Source organism: Balaenoptera borealis (genome assembly GCF_965194805.1).
Source record: "Balaenoptera borealis genome assembly, chromosome: 4".
NCBI lineage: Eukaryota > Metazoa > Chordata > Mammalia > Artiodactyla > Balaenopteridae > Balaenoptera > Balaenoptera borealis.
The window spans coordinates 93,949,277-93,965,507 of record NC_138861.1 but is presented as its reverse complement, the minus strand read 5'-3'; the positions used below and the strand labels follow the sequence as shown (position 1 = coordinate 93,965,507).

The window sequence follows — 16,231 nt, the reverse complement described above, 5'->3', positions numbered from 1 at the left end:
GGACTTTAAGAAAATTACTTAAGCCCCACATGGTAGAAGGTAAACTATATGCCTTTTCATCTATACTTGGCTTAAATGTAACAACACACTACAGATAATCTCCAGTGGAGTTCAAAGCTGAGTGTCTAATTTTCAGCCTAAGGAGCCCTTATCGGAAGTGGCTAAAATAATCAACTTCATTCTCGTGAGTACTTGTTTTCTTGTGTAGTCCAGGTTCTACCATCCTTTGCTTTTAAGTAAGCTGACCTGTGCTAGAATATGGTTTCATTAAGCCAGTGCTATTGTGAATGTATGCAGAAGTCTCAGTGTCGGTTTATCAATTTCTCAGGGTTCAATTAAGTCCAAGCTATTGCTTGGTGAGTAAGAACCAACCTATGGATCACTTAGCAACTGTGTAACTTCAGGCAAGTTACCTCCATGGGTATTGGTTTCTACATTTACCCCATAGTGCTATTGTGAAAATTAAATAAGCTTTGAATGGACACATGGTAAGCAATCAATGAGTGTTAGGGAATATCACTACACATTTTAAGTACAGACACGTTATCAGCTATATCATTAAGGAGATTTTGCCTTCTTCCAATATGTTCTGGGAAATGTCTGCTACCAATTATCAATACTGATTGCCACCTAGAAAGGTTTCTCTTCCCATTGATCAGTTGCAATATGTAAGTTTCTTGCTCAGCATAGTATCTCTGCTTTACTTCAGGGCTCTCTGTCAAACTAGGTGAAGATAATACATGCTATGTTTAGTTAATTCATAATCTGCCAATATAAGCAGTTGTTAAAAAACTGAAGTTAAATATTAAAAAAAAAACAGGCATGCCATGACTATTTTGTTTCCCCCAGAATACAAGAGTTAACTTAATTACATGGTTTGTTATTAATTTTATTTCTTAATACACAGAATGTGTATAATGAGATCCAAGGGGCCGAAGCACTGGTGATTCAAAAACTTTAATAGACTATAATGAATTTCACAAACTATGGGTGCCAAAGTGTTGCAATTTTAGCACTTCTAAAGTGAAAATTGAGATATCAGTGAAGGAAACAAAAAAAGATATCAGTGAAGCAATGTGTACAAAATGTCAATGTATATAAAGTTGTGTGAAAAAAAAAGATCAGAGACTTGGAAAAGGTCTAAGGTTAAAAAAAAGGAATAAAGTATTTTATATATGACTCCCCATATATCTTCTAAATATGAAATGTAAACAGACTTAGAAAGCCATATAGTAGTACTAATAATAAACTATGATGGTCTTATGATGTTATTGCTTTGTGGACTTGTTTTTCCCTCATGCTTAAAAATGTGCATTTTCTATAAGCTTAAGAATTTGACCATTTTTCTCAAGGAGGTGGGAATTGAAATAAGTTGGTCTTGTGGCATTTAATATTGAAATATTATATGGCAAATATTGGATAGTATTGGTTACATTTTCAAATTATGGCTAAAAATTAAACTCCAGTCAGTGTTTCTGAACACTTGCCCTTCTGTATAAGAATCACTTTTGAGTCCTCATGTTAGGGTCAAGTTGTGAGTATCCTCATTTCTCTAAAGAATCATGAGATGCCAACATGCTTGCTTATTATTTATTTGGTGAATTTATTTTCCATTTTTCTTCTGAAAAGTTCAACTTTTAATACAAATAATTCACCCTCCTAGAAAGATTCTTCAATACACAAGTATAAAACAAAGAAGAAATAAGAAAGAAAGTAGCAGACAAGAGGCAATATCTACGAATATGGTAACTCCAGTTAGGCACCAATTAGGATTTATTAACTCTCCAGTATAGATGAGGCTATTCTTGAAAATCGAGACATTCATTATCTTTTTTTCTTTTTTTTAATGCTAGCATGGTGGGAAGAATTCATTTCCTCCAAGTTTATGGAATTTTTCTTAGTGACCGTTATCAGCTCCCTAAATCTTTGGCCTATGGACAAAATTTTGAGCTCAACTCACCATTATAATTTATAGAACACTTCATAATATAAAACCTGACTCACTTATAAGATCAAATTGGCTTTTCATTGTATTTAAAATGGAGAGATTATCATTTATATTTACAGAAGTTGAATCCTGGCTCAGAAGAATTAAGTCAGTAGCCCAGGCTTGTTCAACTTCTAGTTGACATCAGGAAAACAAATTATGGTTTCCTGATTTGAAAGTCCATGGGTTTCCCCAAATACAATGTTAGTTATCTGATAAGAGAGGACTGGAATGTAAATTTGAAGTGGTTTTCCCCACATGAATGAGTGGACAGAGACCTAGTCCACTTAATTTGGTTTTGTTTGGTATTGGTATTTTCACTGCATTAAAAGAATAAAAAATATGAAAATAAGGTTATAAAGATTATTTTAACATTTTTATAGTTACTAAACACTTTCAACATAAAATACATAACAATATATTTGAGTGTTTTATAAAATAAGTACAGTTATTAGAATTAAATGCTGGTTCTCAATGCCCTACAGGTGGAGTGATCCAGGAATGGAACACCAATTTAATTTTGAACGATGATTAACCTCTTTCATAAATGTGAAACCTAAGTCCAACTGCTTTACTTCCCTTTTCTTCCCATCATATCTCAGGCTCCATGACCCACTATATAAGTTTCTTATTGCTGCTATAACAAATTACCAAGAATTAATGGCTTAAAACTATGCTTATTTGTTTTACCTTATAGTTTTTGATGTCAGAAATCCAAAATGGGTCTTTCTGGGCTAAAATCAACATGAGGTAGTGTTTATGCTGGAGGCTCTAGAGGAAAATATGTTCCCCTCCTTACCTTTAATAGCTTCTAGAGGCCACCAGCGTTCCTTGGAATGTGGCCCTTTCCCCTCCAATGCTCGAGAAGGTGAGTACAGATCTCACATTGCATCACTCTGACCTCATTTTCTACCTTCCCTTTCTCCTTTTAATAATCCTGTGATTACACCTGGCCCAGCCAGATAATCTAAAATAAATTCCCTATTTTAAGGTCAGTTGATTATCAAACTTAATTCTATCTGCAATCTTAAATTCCCCTTTGCATGTAAAATCACCTAGTCACATGTTCCAGGGATTAGGATGTGGACGTCATCAGGGTCCACCTTTCTGCCTTCCAAAACCACTTTCACTGATTTTTCTGGAGTCGTTTGACTTGTTTTAAGGAATGAAAATGAGCATATAGTGGGCATTGAATAGGCTATTCCTTAGGGACACTGGTAACTTTTCTTTTAAACGAAGTACAGATAAAATAAAACAAGTAAACCGGCAGGGATGACAGAGGAAATGGGTTCACCGGGGTAGCAGAAGTTTCACATAGGTAGCAGAAGATTCTGTCTTGAATCTACTTAGGTTTCAGCTCAGTTTAATAATTAAATGCTTAAGTAACACTTCAGAGCCTTGTTCCATTTGTCTGTCTTGACTCCTGTCAGACACTTTAATCCATCCATACCAGGAAAAGCTACTTAAGGACACAGACCGCCATTCCACAGAATATGAAAACCCAATGTTTTTAAAATGCATGTAATTTCCCAAACAGATTTTACCAGGTGCAGTTTCGATGAAATGTCTGAGATAGAAAAGAAAAAAAGAGAAAAAAATCTGGAGCATCTGTTTGAGTGGATGCTAAAATGCAAGTTTTATTTTCATTCATTTCAGTACGGGAGAATTGATTCAGGTGTTTATGAGGCAGGCTCCCGTCTGTGCTTCTAAACTTCTGTGTATTTTAAGAGGTAGCTTTTTAAAGGTTATTTTTTGTCCTTGTTGTTGTTTATTTGTTCATTTTTAGTGCTTTATAGTTGGAAACCTGGGCAGGTCTTTTGGAGTTCCACTTGGTTCTTCAGCATTGCTCCCTTGAACTGCTGCAGACTAACTCCAACTGTGTAGTTTAAGACACAGGTTTATCGACCTCATTCAGCTGCTTCTGGAACTGCATGGGTGTGTAGCGTAAGTCATGCAAAGCAACTGAGAGGCTTGTGAACTGAGCTTTTGATGAATATCACAATAGCCAAAAGAAAAAAGGAGAAAGAAACCTTCGCTTATATTCTGTGAGTGCTTTTGTATGATTAATCTACACTTGCCCAACTGAGCTTAAGGCCTAAATTTGCAGCATGTAGATTTTTCAGCACAGTGGTAGGCACAAAGCAAGCGCTTAATAAGTCTTTGTTGGATTGAATATTATTGCAAAGATCGTCTTTTTCTCATTAGTTGCCTGTCAGTATTCTCTTTTCCTAACTAGGACTCCCTCTGTCTTCCTGTTTCTCTGTGCATGTAAACATAGAAACTTCCAAGGGACTGTGTAAGGTCTCAAATGAATTGGCAGGTGAAATCTAAGCAATGGCTCAGCATGTTTTCACCACTCAATTTCATACCAACCTTGCTAACCTCTGCTATTCGAAGCATACATTTAAGCGACGAATGAGATCTCACAGCCTCTTAACCCACAGTAGGAACTCAACTGAACATTTTTTGGGGTTGAGTCAAAGAAGAAATCACAGAAGAGGTGGTTTCAGAGGATAGGGAAGATTTCGATAAGCATATTCCATGGAGCTGACATTCCAGAGAATTTCTTTACTAGTTACAAACACCTCTCTCAAAGATGTTGTCATCTTTGTAGCTTTTCATCAAGGTAACTGACTGAAATGTTTGGTTGGTATACATATTTTTGTTCATGGTTCTCGTTTCATGAGTAAATGCACTTCAAGTTGCATTCATGTTTTCTAGACCGTACAATGTACTAAGGAATTTCTTAATGGGTGAGCAAAGACTACTTTAAAATCATGGATTTCAGCCATTTATTCACTTATTGAACAAACCTATCTTCTTATAGTTTCAAAGAATCAAGGAACTGGAAAGGATGTTAAATATCATTTGTTATAACTCCTTCCTTTTAAAGTTGAAGCTGAAACTGAAAGATTGATCTTTCCACCAGATTTTACTCTTAGTATCAGAGCAAGTACTTGACTCCAAGTCTCCTGATTCTCCAGTTCAGAGTTATTTGCAAAAAGGACAGTAAATATTAAAACAGGCTAACAAATGACAATTGAATCTAAACCATTTTCAAGGTACTGTTGAGGTATAATTGCTACACACTGTTTATGAGGACTTTACACACTGGTTGAAAAGTCCACAATAACTTGAAAAATGTTAATAAAATAGAAAAGTTGTATTTTTACATTTGATTTTTTACATTTCTATATGGTTGAAAAAATTTTAAAACATCATTTTATGAATTAGGAAAATTATATGAAATTCTAGTTCCTATTTCCATAAATAATGTATTATTGGAACATGACCATTCTTATTCATTTATGTATCTTCAATGACTGTTTTGCAGGACAACGTCAGAATGAGTAATTGTGGCAGAGACCTATGACCTACAAAGCCTAAAATATTTACTTTCTGGCCCTTCACAGAAAAAGTTTGCCAGATCCTCAACTAGGCTTAATGGAAACCAGCAAAAAGAGAAAAACTAGATCACACAATGTGTCCACAAAATAAAGGACCCACAGTTTTTGTTTTAGAGCACAATATCTTTTTTAGAAGTTTTCAGAAAAAAATGTTTGCCTATATTTACTAAGTTTTAGGCTTCGTCTCTTCTGTTTTCTGATATTTTTCATTAGAAAAAAAATAGGAGACAAGCTTGTATTTTTAGGCTAGAGTATTTCTTGCAGTAGTTTGAATATTAAATTCATTGTTTTTTTTTTTCATTTGCAAAATCAGAATATCAACATGACCTATGTGAAATGAATAGCTCCTATTTTAACCATCATTATTGTTCTTTTGCAATATTAAATTGTTCGTGATCTAGTGGTCTAAGAACTATAAAGTATAACCTGCATTCTTAGTTTCTGCAGGACAAATATACACAGTAATGTCAAATATGTAATTGCATGCAAGTCAAAAGAAATACAGTTATTTAACTTCTCCTTCCCCAAATGAGTGTTTTAATTAACCAATCCAGATGTCTCAGCATGTTTCTTTTTAATACCCTTTCATCTGCTATTGACGTGAAAGAAAGAAAGACAGTTTGAAGTATGGAACAACCTTAACGTGTTAGCAAAGGAAGATGCCCCCAAAAGTTAAAAGACCTCATTAAAGTTCGTTTGGAGATTCTGCCACACATATTCCAACTAATGCACTATGGAATCCTAGATATGTTTGTTCACTAGCCACTGACACTGGTTGAAAATGCTTGCAGATTAATCAAGTACCTGTTCATTTTCAAGGAAAGATCTCACTGTCTTAGATAGCTCCTCTTTAAAAGTAAAAAGCAAAAGCAGTGCTCCTTATAATTCAGCAATGTTCTGCTCCATGACTTGTTTCAGTGCTTTATGACTGACAAAGAGAGTCATTAGAAGTCTGTTTGATGGACATAACTAAGTGAATTGGAAAAAAATAAAAAAGCCTTTTCATCCCATTCAGAAATAATTGATGTGACTGAGACAGCTGTATGTGAGTTCCAGATAAGGAGACGATTTATGGAGAAACTATTGAAGCTAAAAAGGAAGGTGCAAATTTAAAGTTCCCCATAAAGTTGTCTGCAAGACACAGAGCAGCATTCAATAGGGAAAGAGATTTAACCTGAAGTTCTTTCCAGAGGCATCCTTAGAGTTCTATCCTCTTGCAAATGAAATCCTCATAAAAGTAGTTTCACTAGGTTGATGGACTCCAAGGGGAAACTTTCTACATTCTTAACCTGATGCTGTGTTTTCTCTTTTACTGTAAGCAATGTGTATAATAGGATATTCCTAAAGTTCAACTCTTTTCCTTTCCCTTTTCAAAAATTGGCCACTGCCCTATCAGAGAAAACAATCCATTATTATTGTGCAGGTTGTAACTTAGAAGATTTTGATAATGCAGATGGAAGGCCAATATTTTTAAGTGTGTCTGATTATGGGACTTAATATTTGCTTTTATGGTATGATGGTTACCTTTTAATCAATCTAACAATTAAGAATGGATAAAAATAAAATTTTCATTATTATCATATATTTGCAAATATGCATCTGGTCTTTATTGCTTTTTTTAGAGACTATAAATGAACTTTGTGACAAAGATTTTTTTTAAATAGGTAGCACCTGGAAATGTTAAACATATTTGACAATGATTGCATTCTGAAAACAGAATAACATATTACTGTTAATTTCAGAATGAATTTTCTTAAAGGTGTAGATTATAAATAGTATATGCTATTATATCAGTACTGTCAAAAAAGGAGGGCAGTTATAAGGTTCTCTAAAATTTTTAAAAATTAAAAATGAATCTGCAATACAAAAAACGAGGCAGTATTAGAATTCGACATCAACTTTCTAGATATTAAAAAAAAAAACTTTTTAGAAAATTGTTCCAGTCCTCTAATGAATTTGAAATGTATGGACTTAACTTTCTTTGAACTCTCTGAATAAGACCAGGATGAGATCCGGCTTCTACTCCATATTTGAAGTGGGGATTGTGATCACTTTGTATGTGACCTCTAAACCAGCTAGACTGCCTAGATTTAGGTTTACTGTTTGGTAGTCCACATTATCAATTGCTGAGATGAAATTTTACAGAAAAGAAGAATGAATCAAATGCTCATCACCTTTTCCCTTCATGAATGCCTTACCCCTTGCAATACTGTCATTAGAACACAAGCATTGTTTCTGTCATCCAGACATGTTCTAAATCCCCTCCTCATCTACGCAGACTGTCTTTCTCTTGATCCCAAGTTTACCGATACACCATTTTAACTTATGTTCATGTTTCCCAAGTTTAAAAAAAAATCCAAAATATTAATAAGCAAATGCATTTATTGAATATGTTACATTGTATATCCCCACAGCACCCAACTTAATCCTTACTTGCTATGCTTGTCTTTTCAAGGCTATGAGGTTGATTTTACGTGGACATAATCATGGCAATCACATGTCCCTCACCTTGGGCTCATCAGAATTCTCAGGGAGGAGAGGAGGATAGGAAGACACGGCCATACTTATGGACTCCCACAGCATGAGGGAAAGAATAGAAGGGAGGAGACCTCTCCATTCACATCTGTATCCACTTCCCATGTGACCTCTAGATTTCTAGAACAGAAAGTGAATCAAATTATATAAAGAATGGATAAAGATTATATAAAGAATGGACTGGTTCCCAGTCTATAGTAGTTTAAAGCAACGTCAATTCTAATGCATTTTCGTCAGCTGGGGCCTGGCGTGAGGATGGAGGTACACCCCACACCCCAGGGATTGGATATTATCCAGAGTTACCTTTGAATATATGTGTGTCTTCAAGTGAAAGTCTCTAGTGTGTCATAATGGAAACAAAAGATAATTGATGAATGTCATTCTTAAATAATTGAATATAAAAATATTCATGCTCAATAAAAATGATTAGATTTGAATAGTTTTTGAAAAATGTGGGTGTTACTGTATGTACCTATTTCTTTTACAAATAACTTGCATGTAGAACAATAAAAACTTAGTGCATGAATTGGAGAATTAGTTTTGAAATTTCATATGAATGTTTAAAATTATATTTAGAAACTTTGTAAATTACTGGGCCCGCTCTATATTTTCTTAAAAAAGAAAAACAAAAACCTAAAACATAATGGTAGATAGCTCTAGTTATATAGCTGTGGCCTGAGGTATAATACCTTTTATAGTATATGTCTTTGAGCAAGCTTAAGGTTCTTCCGTATAAACTATCTCATTATTTCTCAGAGAATTTAAGTTAGTAAGGGGCAGGTATTATTTTCTGCATTTTACAGACCCTGAGCATAAGGCACAAGAACCAAGGTCAGCGAAGTTGTCTGAGGTCAATAGGGAATCTATAATGTTGCTTGGAATAAAATTTTTTTTCCTATTATTTCTAATATACAGTATTTTTTCTCATTAAACACATACACACGCACACATACACACACACAAATCATACATGCAATTCCTCAATGAGTTTTATTGTTTACCTTGCCTTTGTGATTTTATTTTTAATTTCATTTTTCTATCAATTCTAGTTAGTTTACTTCCAGTTTCTGATTTCTTTCATTCCCCGACAACGTTATGTTATTAGGCATATTTTTGCTTGCCCTTTTTGTTGCATCTTCAACTATTTACCCTAAAGCAAAACTTTTTCAATAACAATGAAAAAAGACAAAAAAATAAAGATTTTACACAAATCTTTTTTCTCTTTTAACTGCTACCCCACATCTCTCTTATACCATATTTTAAAAATTAGTAGTCTGTCCCCACCTTCTCCATTTCTCCATATATTTACAAGTGGGTCTTTTACTTCTTCTGGCTTAATCTCCTAGAACTGTTCCCCAGAGTTCAGAAATTTTATAGCAAAAATGCCCTTCTAATGGATGAATCCAATGGACCTTTGGTAATCAGCATTCTTCTCAACATCTCTGATGGCTTTGATCACATAAGATTTTATTCTCTTTCCTGAAATTAACAGCTTCCTTGGCTTCTGAGTTTCAAAAGTGACCTGGTTTTCTTACTCACTCTATTTTTTATCCTTTGCTGCTGGTCCCAGATATGAAATCTATTATCAGCCTTCAAATATGTATTATCTATCAAAATTATTTTAGAGATCTCGATCCAGAAACCCCTCCTTTGCAATGCCTGCCCTAAATTCCTAAGCAGGTTTCATGGCATTTTGGGGGTACCTTTATTTTACTGGAAACTTAATCATATTATATTTTGTCTGTTTTTATATAAGATTTTGAGTTTCTTAAATGTGTGTAGAATTATTGTTGGAACATCCTTGAAACCCTGGGACATAATGGGACGAAACAAGTGTAGATATAATGACTAGATCCAGTCAGCCACACAGGTTTGCTTTGTAGTGGCCTTGCTGGCCATTCTCTTTGCTGTTCCCTCATTCTTTCTTAGCATAATTCTCTGCCTTCAACATTTCTTCTTCCTTCTCTTTTGCAGGGAATTGTCAGATCATGTATTCAATCTCACCCCTTTAATTAGATCATTTATTTGCCTAATAAAATCTTTGATTTCCACTCCCTCTTGTTTATAATTCTCACACATGTCCCATGCACAATTTTTGGAACAATTTTCTTGGAGACTTCTTTCTTGCATTACTTACTCAATTTTCAAGCACATCTTCATAGTTTCAAAGAGCTGGGAAGCTGACACTCTTCCTCAAGCTCTTCCTCTTTTTCCTGTTTTGTATAGACCAGCTTGCCTTTGCAAGACATGAAGTCATTTATCATCCTAGACAGAAAAATAGAAAGCTCAGACACCTCAGGTCACTAACTATCTTCATATTATACTTTTGCATCCCAAGATGAAATCATGGTTCTATTGATTCTCCAGGGACATTTTATGACACTTAGGGGAACAGCTGGCTTTCTGAAGCAGTTTAGTCTTTTTGACCAAATAGTCTTTTGACTGTAGGGTTTCTCCTTCCTCTCTGTGCCTCTTCATCACCTGGAGAGATTTTAGAAATGATTGATAGCCAGTTCCACCCTGAATGCTGATTCACTGGGTTTAAGTTGAGGCCAGATATTTGCATCGTGTTTTCTCAAAAGTACTCTGGATGATTCTGAGGCGCATCTAGGTTTAGGAATCACCACTTAAACCACTCTGCTTCAGCGTATCAGTCATTAACAAAGTGACAGTTACATATACAATGCAAACTCATTCTCTCTGTCACACAGTCAACACATTGCTTACATTTCTGGTTTAGTCAATATATCTGGACTATATAAATAATATGAATTTCTGTGTCATAACTTCTGCTATAAAACCTATCTTCTCAATAGACCCAAACCAATGATGAAGGATAGTGTGTAAATACTTGTCTGTCTCCCGAACTATCTGCCTGTCTATTTACCTATCTATCTAAATCTACACGTGTGAGTTATTACTGAAATTAAAGCTTAATTCTTGCATTAATGGGTTCTCTTTCAGAATTCAGAATTCTGTACTAATTTGGTTCACATTACCAACTTAAATAGTTTGCCACAAGATTTTATTTATTTAAATTTATCAAAATAGAGTTTAAGAGGTAGTAATGTAATGTTTATATTGTATGTAGAGCTCTAATGGGATATTTTAAAGTGTAGATAAAAATGATAGATGGAGTATTTTATGATCCATTGTGTGATATTCTTTATTTTAGATTTTTATTATGAATCATTTTCCACTCATTTAGATATTATTTTAGATGAAAAAGCTTTTTATAAAAAGGAAGTATTAATGGATCTAAGCATTTGCTAGTATATATATTGATCTTAGTATTTTAAAATTACAACATTTTCCTTCCATCGTTAAATGTAATATGTAACCTACAATAATTCATGGGGATCAATATATTCACAATTAAAATAGGGTACGGAATCAAGAAAATGCACAGATTCACAGTAGTTATTACATAATACATAATAGAAAAATAATTATTTTATTTTTGACATTTTTCATTGCAAACATAGACTATCACCTGTCTCTGCTATTCTATAATTACTTTTGGTAGAAGTAGCATTTAAGCACAGATTCTGAGATTTCCACCTTTGTTCAAACATCACCCTCTTTTCTATTTTTATATCAAGATGGAACATTATCTCTCATAATTTCTTATTTCTCTTTGTCAATTTATTAGCATAATTTATGTATTTCTGTATTCATTTCGAACTTTCTCCTTGCATTAGTGGACTGATTCTAAAGATTTGAGAATCATTAAAATAGAATTAAAAATAACATTTGACCCTCCTTTTTCTTTTTATATGTTTTTCTTAACCCACTGCTATGTCTTGAAGTGATAATATGTTTTCCTGACTCTTGGCATCCTTTCCTAAATTCAACATTGTCATTAACATATTATTGTTCGGTAGTATTTGCTGAGTATCTTCTGTGTGCCGAACAGTATAGTTTTAGGAGACTGTCACTGGTCTTACTTCTGAGGTGAGACCAAACATAAAACAATTCACAGAGAGTCTGCAGTCAGTTAGGAGTAATAAATGGGAAAAAAAGAAAATATGCACACATAAGATAAAGCATGGGAAATACATACTGATTTCTATGTTTATTAAGAAATAAGGTAAAATATCACAATCATACTACTGTAAAGCAATATGAAAATTATTAGTGAAATAAGGAAAATGTTTCTAGAGATTTAGTTGCCAGTAAATTTTGGCCCATGGTGTGCATGCTGTTTGTACTAGAAATACTTTGTAATTGTTTTAAAATCTGCAGTCCCAATTCAGTGAAACATTATAAAGAAGAGAATGTGCTTTAAATGTTTTCCCTTTGTAAGTTTGATTTTGAATTAAATTAAAAAGATTTTATAAAGACTGTACACTCCAAGTATGTACATGGAGGGAGAGGTACTGGGTTAGAAATACGAACAAAACAATATTCCTGGCCAATCTTCTATCTGAGACAAAATAAAAGGAAGATTTGTGGAACCATGTGTTTGTCTTTAGTAAAACAAATTTATAAATTTGGGGGAAATGTCACAACTCTTCTTAGCTTTCCCATTAATAACCTACCATATGTAGATAATCCTTAACATTTTAAAAATTCTTCTGGTCCCAGTTGTGATTAGTGATTTCTACCAATAGTATTCAAGTTCTAAAAGTACAAAAAAGGTTCTTTACCTTTCTCGCTATTCTGGCAACATAAGTTTTATACTTTATATTAGAAAGAACCAGTCTGAGTTATAGGTGCAAAAATCTGTACATTTATGCCACTTTCAAATCATACAAGAGCTTAATGAATACAACTATTGCCAAGAATAATCTCCAACAAATATTACAGAACCTTTTTATATTTTTTTTCCCCAAAATATTATGTGTACATAGCCCTGACAATGTATGGCATTAATTTGTCCCCTTAATGAACCTAAAATGTTTTTGTTTTATTTTGTAGTTATGATAACCTTTAAATTCCGTATATATTAAGTATTCTATCCAGCCAACAGTAGTAACATAGTAAATTGTGATGTCCAATTGGGTAAAGATTTGCAGCACACTTTAAATACAACTTAAAGACTGTACATGATGTTACTTTTTTGAGCAAATTGTGAATAGTCATAGTAAAAGCACATACCATTAAAAATTTTGGTTTATTTTGAATTCCCTGGTTCAGGAATTTTTTGTCTATTATTTCAGTACTACCCTACACTTTCAGGGTCAATAGGTAATATATTTAAGATGAATGAAGTAAGAAATATATTCCGATTTCCTAGCACTACATCTAAATTCCTGTTTATCAGCTGTGCCTTTAATAGTTTGTCAACTGCCAGAACACTCAGTTTTAAACCATTTGCCTTATGGAAAAAGTATTTAAAAATGAAATCTTCTTACAATGGATTAGCTCTATATTTATTGCTCTCCAAAATCACTGACCCTTGTTTTTATAAGGAGTCTATTTGTGGAAAACATATTTGAAGTGAAGACTACAGAATAGAAAAATGGTGAATATGTGGAAGTAACATATCAGATTTACATGTGTGTGTTAGTGACATTGATGTTTCTTATTTCTGTTTCAGAAAGGGAATTTTCAGTTTTTCCATAATAAAATCTAAGCTCTAGGTATTGTCTCAGAAAATACAGAGTTAACCAAATAGATTTCAACATGTTATGTTAACAGTTTTGTATTGAATTAGTTGTCAGTCGACCTTAATGTATGTAATTTATGTATTTTTTAAGTAAGATTATTTACAATCTTATACCTTAGTGACATTCAGAATCTTTTCTCTTACAGCCATTTCGTAGAGTGACGTTTTCTGTTGTGAGTCAGCCCCAGGACCCACATCAGGGGTCACTGCAGAGTTGCTATGACAGCGGGCTGGAGGAGTCAGAAACACCAAGCAGTAAGAGTTCATCAGGGCCAAGGCTGGGTGCCCTTCCACTCCCAGAGGACAACTATGAAAGGACCACGCCGGATGGCAGTGTTGGTGAGGCAGAGCATATGGAAAATGGTAGGGGCAAACACAACATCACACACATAATCACGCTAGTGAGCCGTAATAAGTAGACTTGCGAAGGTCAGTCTAAAACCAAAATAAAATAGCTGACACTAAACCTGGTTTATTTGAAATAATCAATATTTGCTAAAAGTACAGAAATGCCAAATAAAGGAACATAACTCTATAGATAAAATTCACCAAACTTGCACCATCACTTTAAAACAACCTGTCATAAATAAACACATTTACAAATAAATCAGAGTAGTACCTGTTATGGAAAAGACTAAACTAGTCCATAATACCTAAACAATAGCCGCTAAGAAAGGTCTTGTGTGATTGTTTTCTTCTATTCATTTTTGTCATGCAACTATTTCTTCAATTGCAATCATCCAGTCTTGGTAAAAGGAAATGACATCAAACACACCTTGCTGGATTCTTTCTTCTCATAGGTATTTAGAAAAATTTTTTCAAACCTCTCCCTTTCAAGTGATAACTGAAATGGAGTCAAAGAAGGAGAACAGTATTATCTTATTCTCCAAAATATATTGTATATGCTATTAGAACTCCCCTCTTATTTAATTATAAGGTTTTTCTCATTTTTGTGCAAGGGAAAGGGAGGAAAGAAGATTATATCACTCTATATTCTTATCCTGTTGTGAGATGGTTCTCATATTATCACAATTGGCCTTATGTACACTTTCCTTTAAGTTATAAAGTTAGATAGCAAGTAGTGCTTATGAAACTTTTCACATTTGTTTGTTACCAAAGACACTTAGGTGATTTATATTTTGGATTTCAGGTTATAAGTAAATGCCTGAAGAATAAATTTGTGTCAAATAATGGAATGGTAAAGTTCTTGCTAACTTTATTATTTCATATATAAAAATAGATTTGGTTATATGCAGAGAAAGGAAGGGGAATCACACACATTTTTATTTCTAGTGAAACCTTGAAGTGAATTTTGTCTTTCACCACTCCATCCCCCAAGTGAAGCAAGACACTCTAAATTTTTGTTATATGCCAGTTTCTTTAGTGATGTTATGCAAATAGAACATATTAGAGCAGGAGAAAGTCTGATTTTTTTTTTTCTGGACATTTACCTATGAATATTAAAACCCAACGTTAGAGAATAATACATTGTAAATGACCTTAAGTGAAATTATTATTAAATTAAATCATGTTAAATAATTATTTTTCCACACTGTTATCTGGTTGAGCAGATATGATATTGAGCAGGGTCTGATGATTGACAACTTTCTTGATTAATTAGCCAGAGATTAAATGCATTTTGCCTTATGGCTATGAAGTCATGCTTACCTGTGTGTATGGCGGTGTGTGCTTATGTGGATGGGAGTTTGATATGGTTTTTAAGAATTCACATTTTTTTTAGTATTTTTTAAAATAAGTATAAAAATTTTGGTATGAATTGCAATGCAGATGAATGTATATTTAAGGCAAATAGGTTTAAAATGCTTTGCACGAAAGTAAAAATTAATTAAAAATACCGTAATAATGTTTTGTATATACACACACCACCCCCCAGGAAGGCAGGATTAATTTACTTTAAGGGCATTAGTATATCTGCATTACCTTTTGATGATATCATATAATTTTATTTGTGTTTTAAAAAGTACTTGTCTCACTATAAACAACATAAAGTACAATTAAATCTTTATTTTTTGGGTGTCAGCTATCATTGGCATTATAATCATGTTTTAATGTTATTTTCTGTTTTTTAAGTTTGAGGATTCAGTGCCATTAACATAAGAAAAATAATAAACATAATTATATAAAACAAACACATAGCAGTTACTTTTTAGGAAACATACATGTCATGGAAAACATAACTGGTGAGCTTGTTGAGAGGCTAGAAAGTTTACTGAGAAACATTTCCCAAGGAAGACTTTTAGTTACTTTTTATAACCATGTTTTCAGTCTTGTCAATGGCCAAGGAACACAATAATGTAACTGATTTTTCCTGATTTTATGTGACTGACACTTGAAATTCAGTGTTTGTGTAACCATTTGTCATCTGCTAGCTGTGATTCATGTTAGCCCTGATCTATAGGTAATGACACAGGAGATGTGATTCACTTTGGGTGATCCAAATGTAGCAGTTGACATTTGAGTAAGAGTTTTGTTGGGTTCAGGTTTTCAGACTATTATCTAGCAGTAAAGTGCAATTGTATGCTTGAATTCTGGTAGTTTCATCTTCAATATTAATGGAGCATTCTGGCATAAATAGAACTGGAGTTGAAACCTGTCAAATATTCATTTGTCACATTTAATTGGAATCCAGGTAATCTGCAGTGTTTTGCTTGGTTAGGTTTTAATCAGGAT

At 33.5% G+C, this 16,231-nt stretch overlaps 1 protein-coding gene across 7 annotated transcripts in view; it reads left to right on the top strand.

Moving 5' to 3' along the window:
- The window catches only part of PCDH7 (protocadherin 7), a 407,243-nt gene that overhangs the window by 176,912 nt on the left and 214,100 nt on the right, over window positions 1-16,231 (top strand). For 4 of the 7 annotated variants that reach the window (XM_082389240.1, XM_082389247.1, XM_082389248.1 and 1 more), the window contains exon 2: window positions 13,687-13,903. The exons of 1 other annotated variant lie outside the window; for it this stretch is intronic. In XM_082389240.1, coding sequence (XP_082245366.1) covers window positions 13,687-13,903 — 217 coding nt within the window. The remainder of the gene's footprint in view (window positions 1-13,686; window positions 13,904-16,231) is intronic. 2 more of the 7 variants (XM_082389245.1, XM_082389249.1) reach the window with 1 other exon arrangement.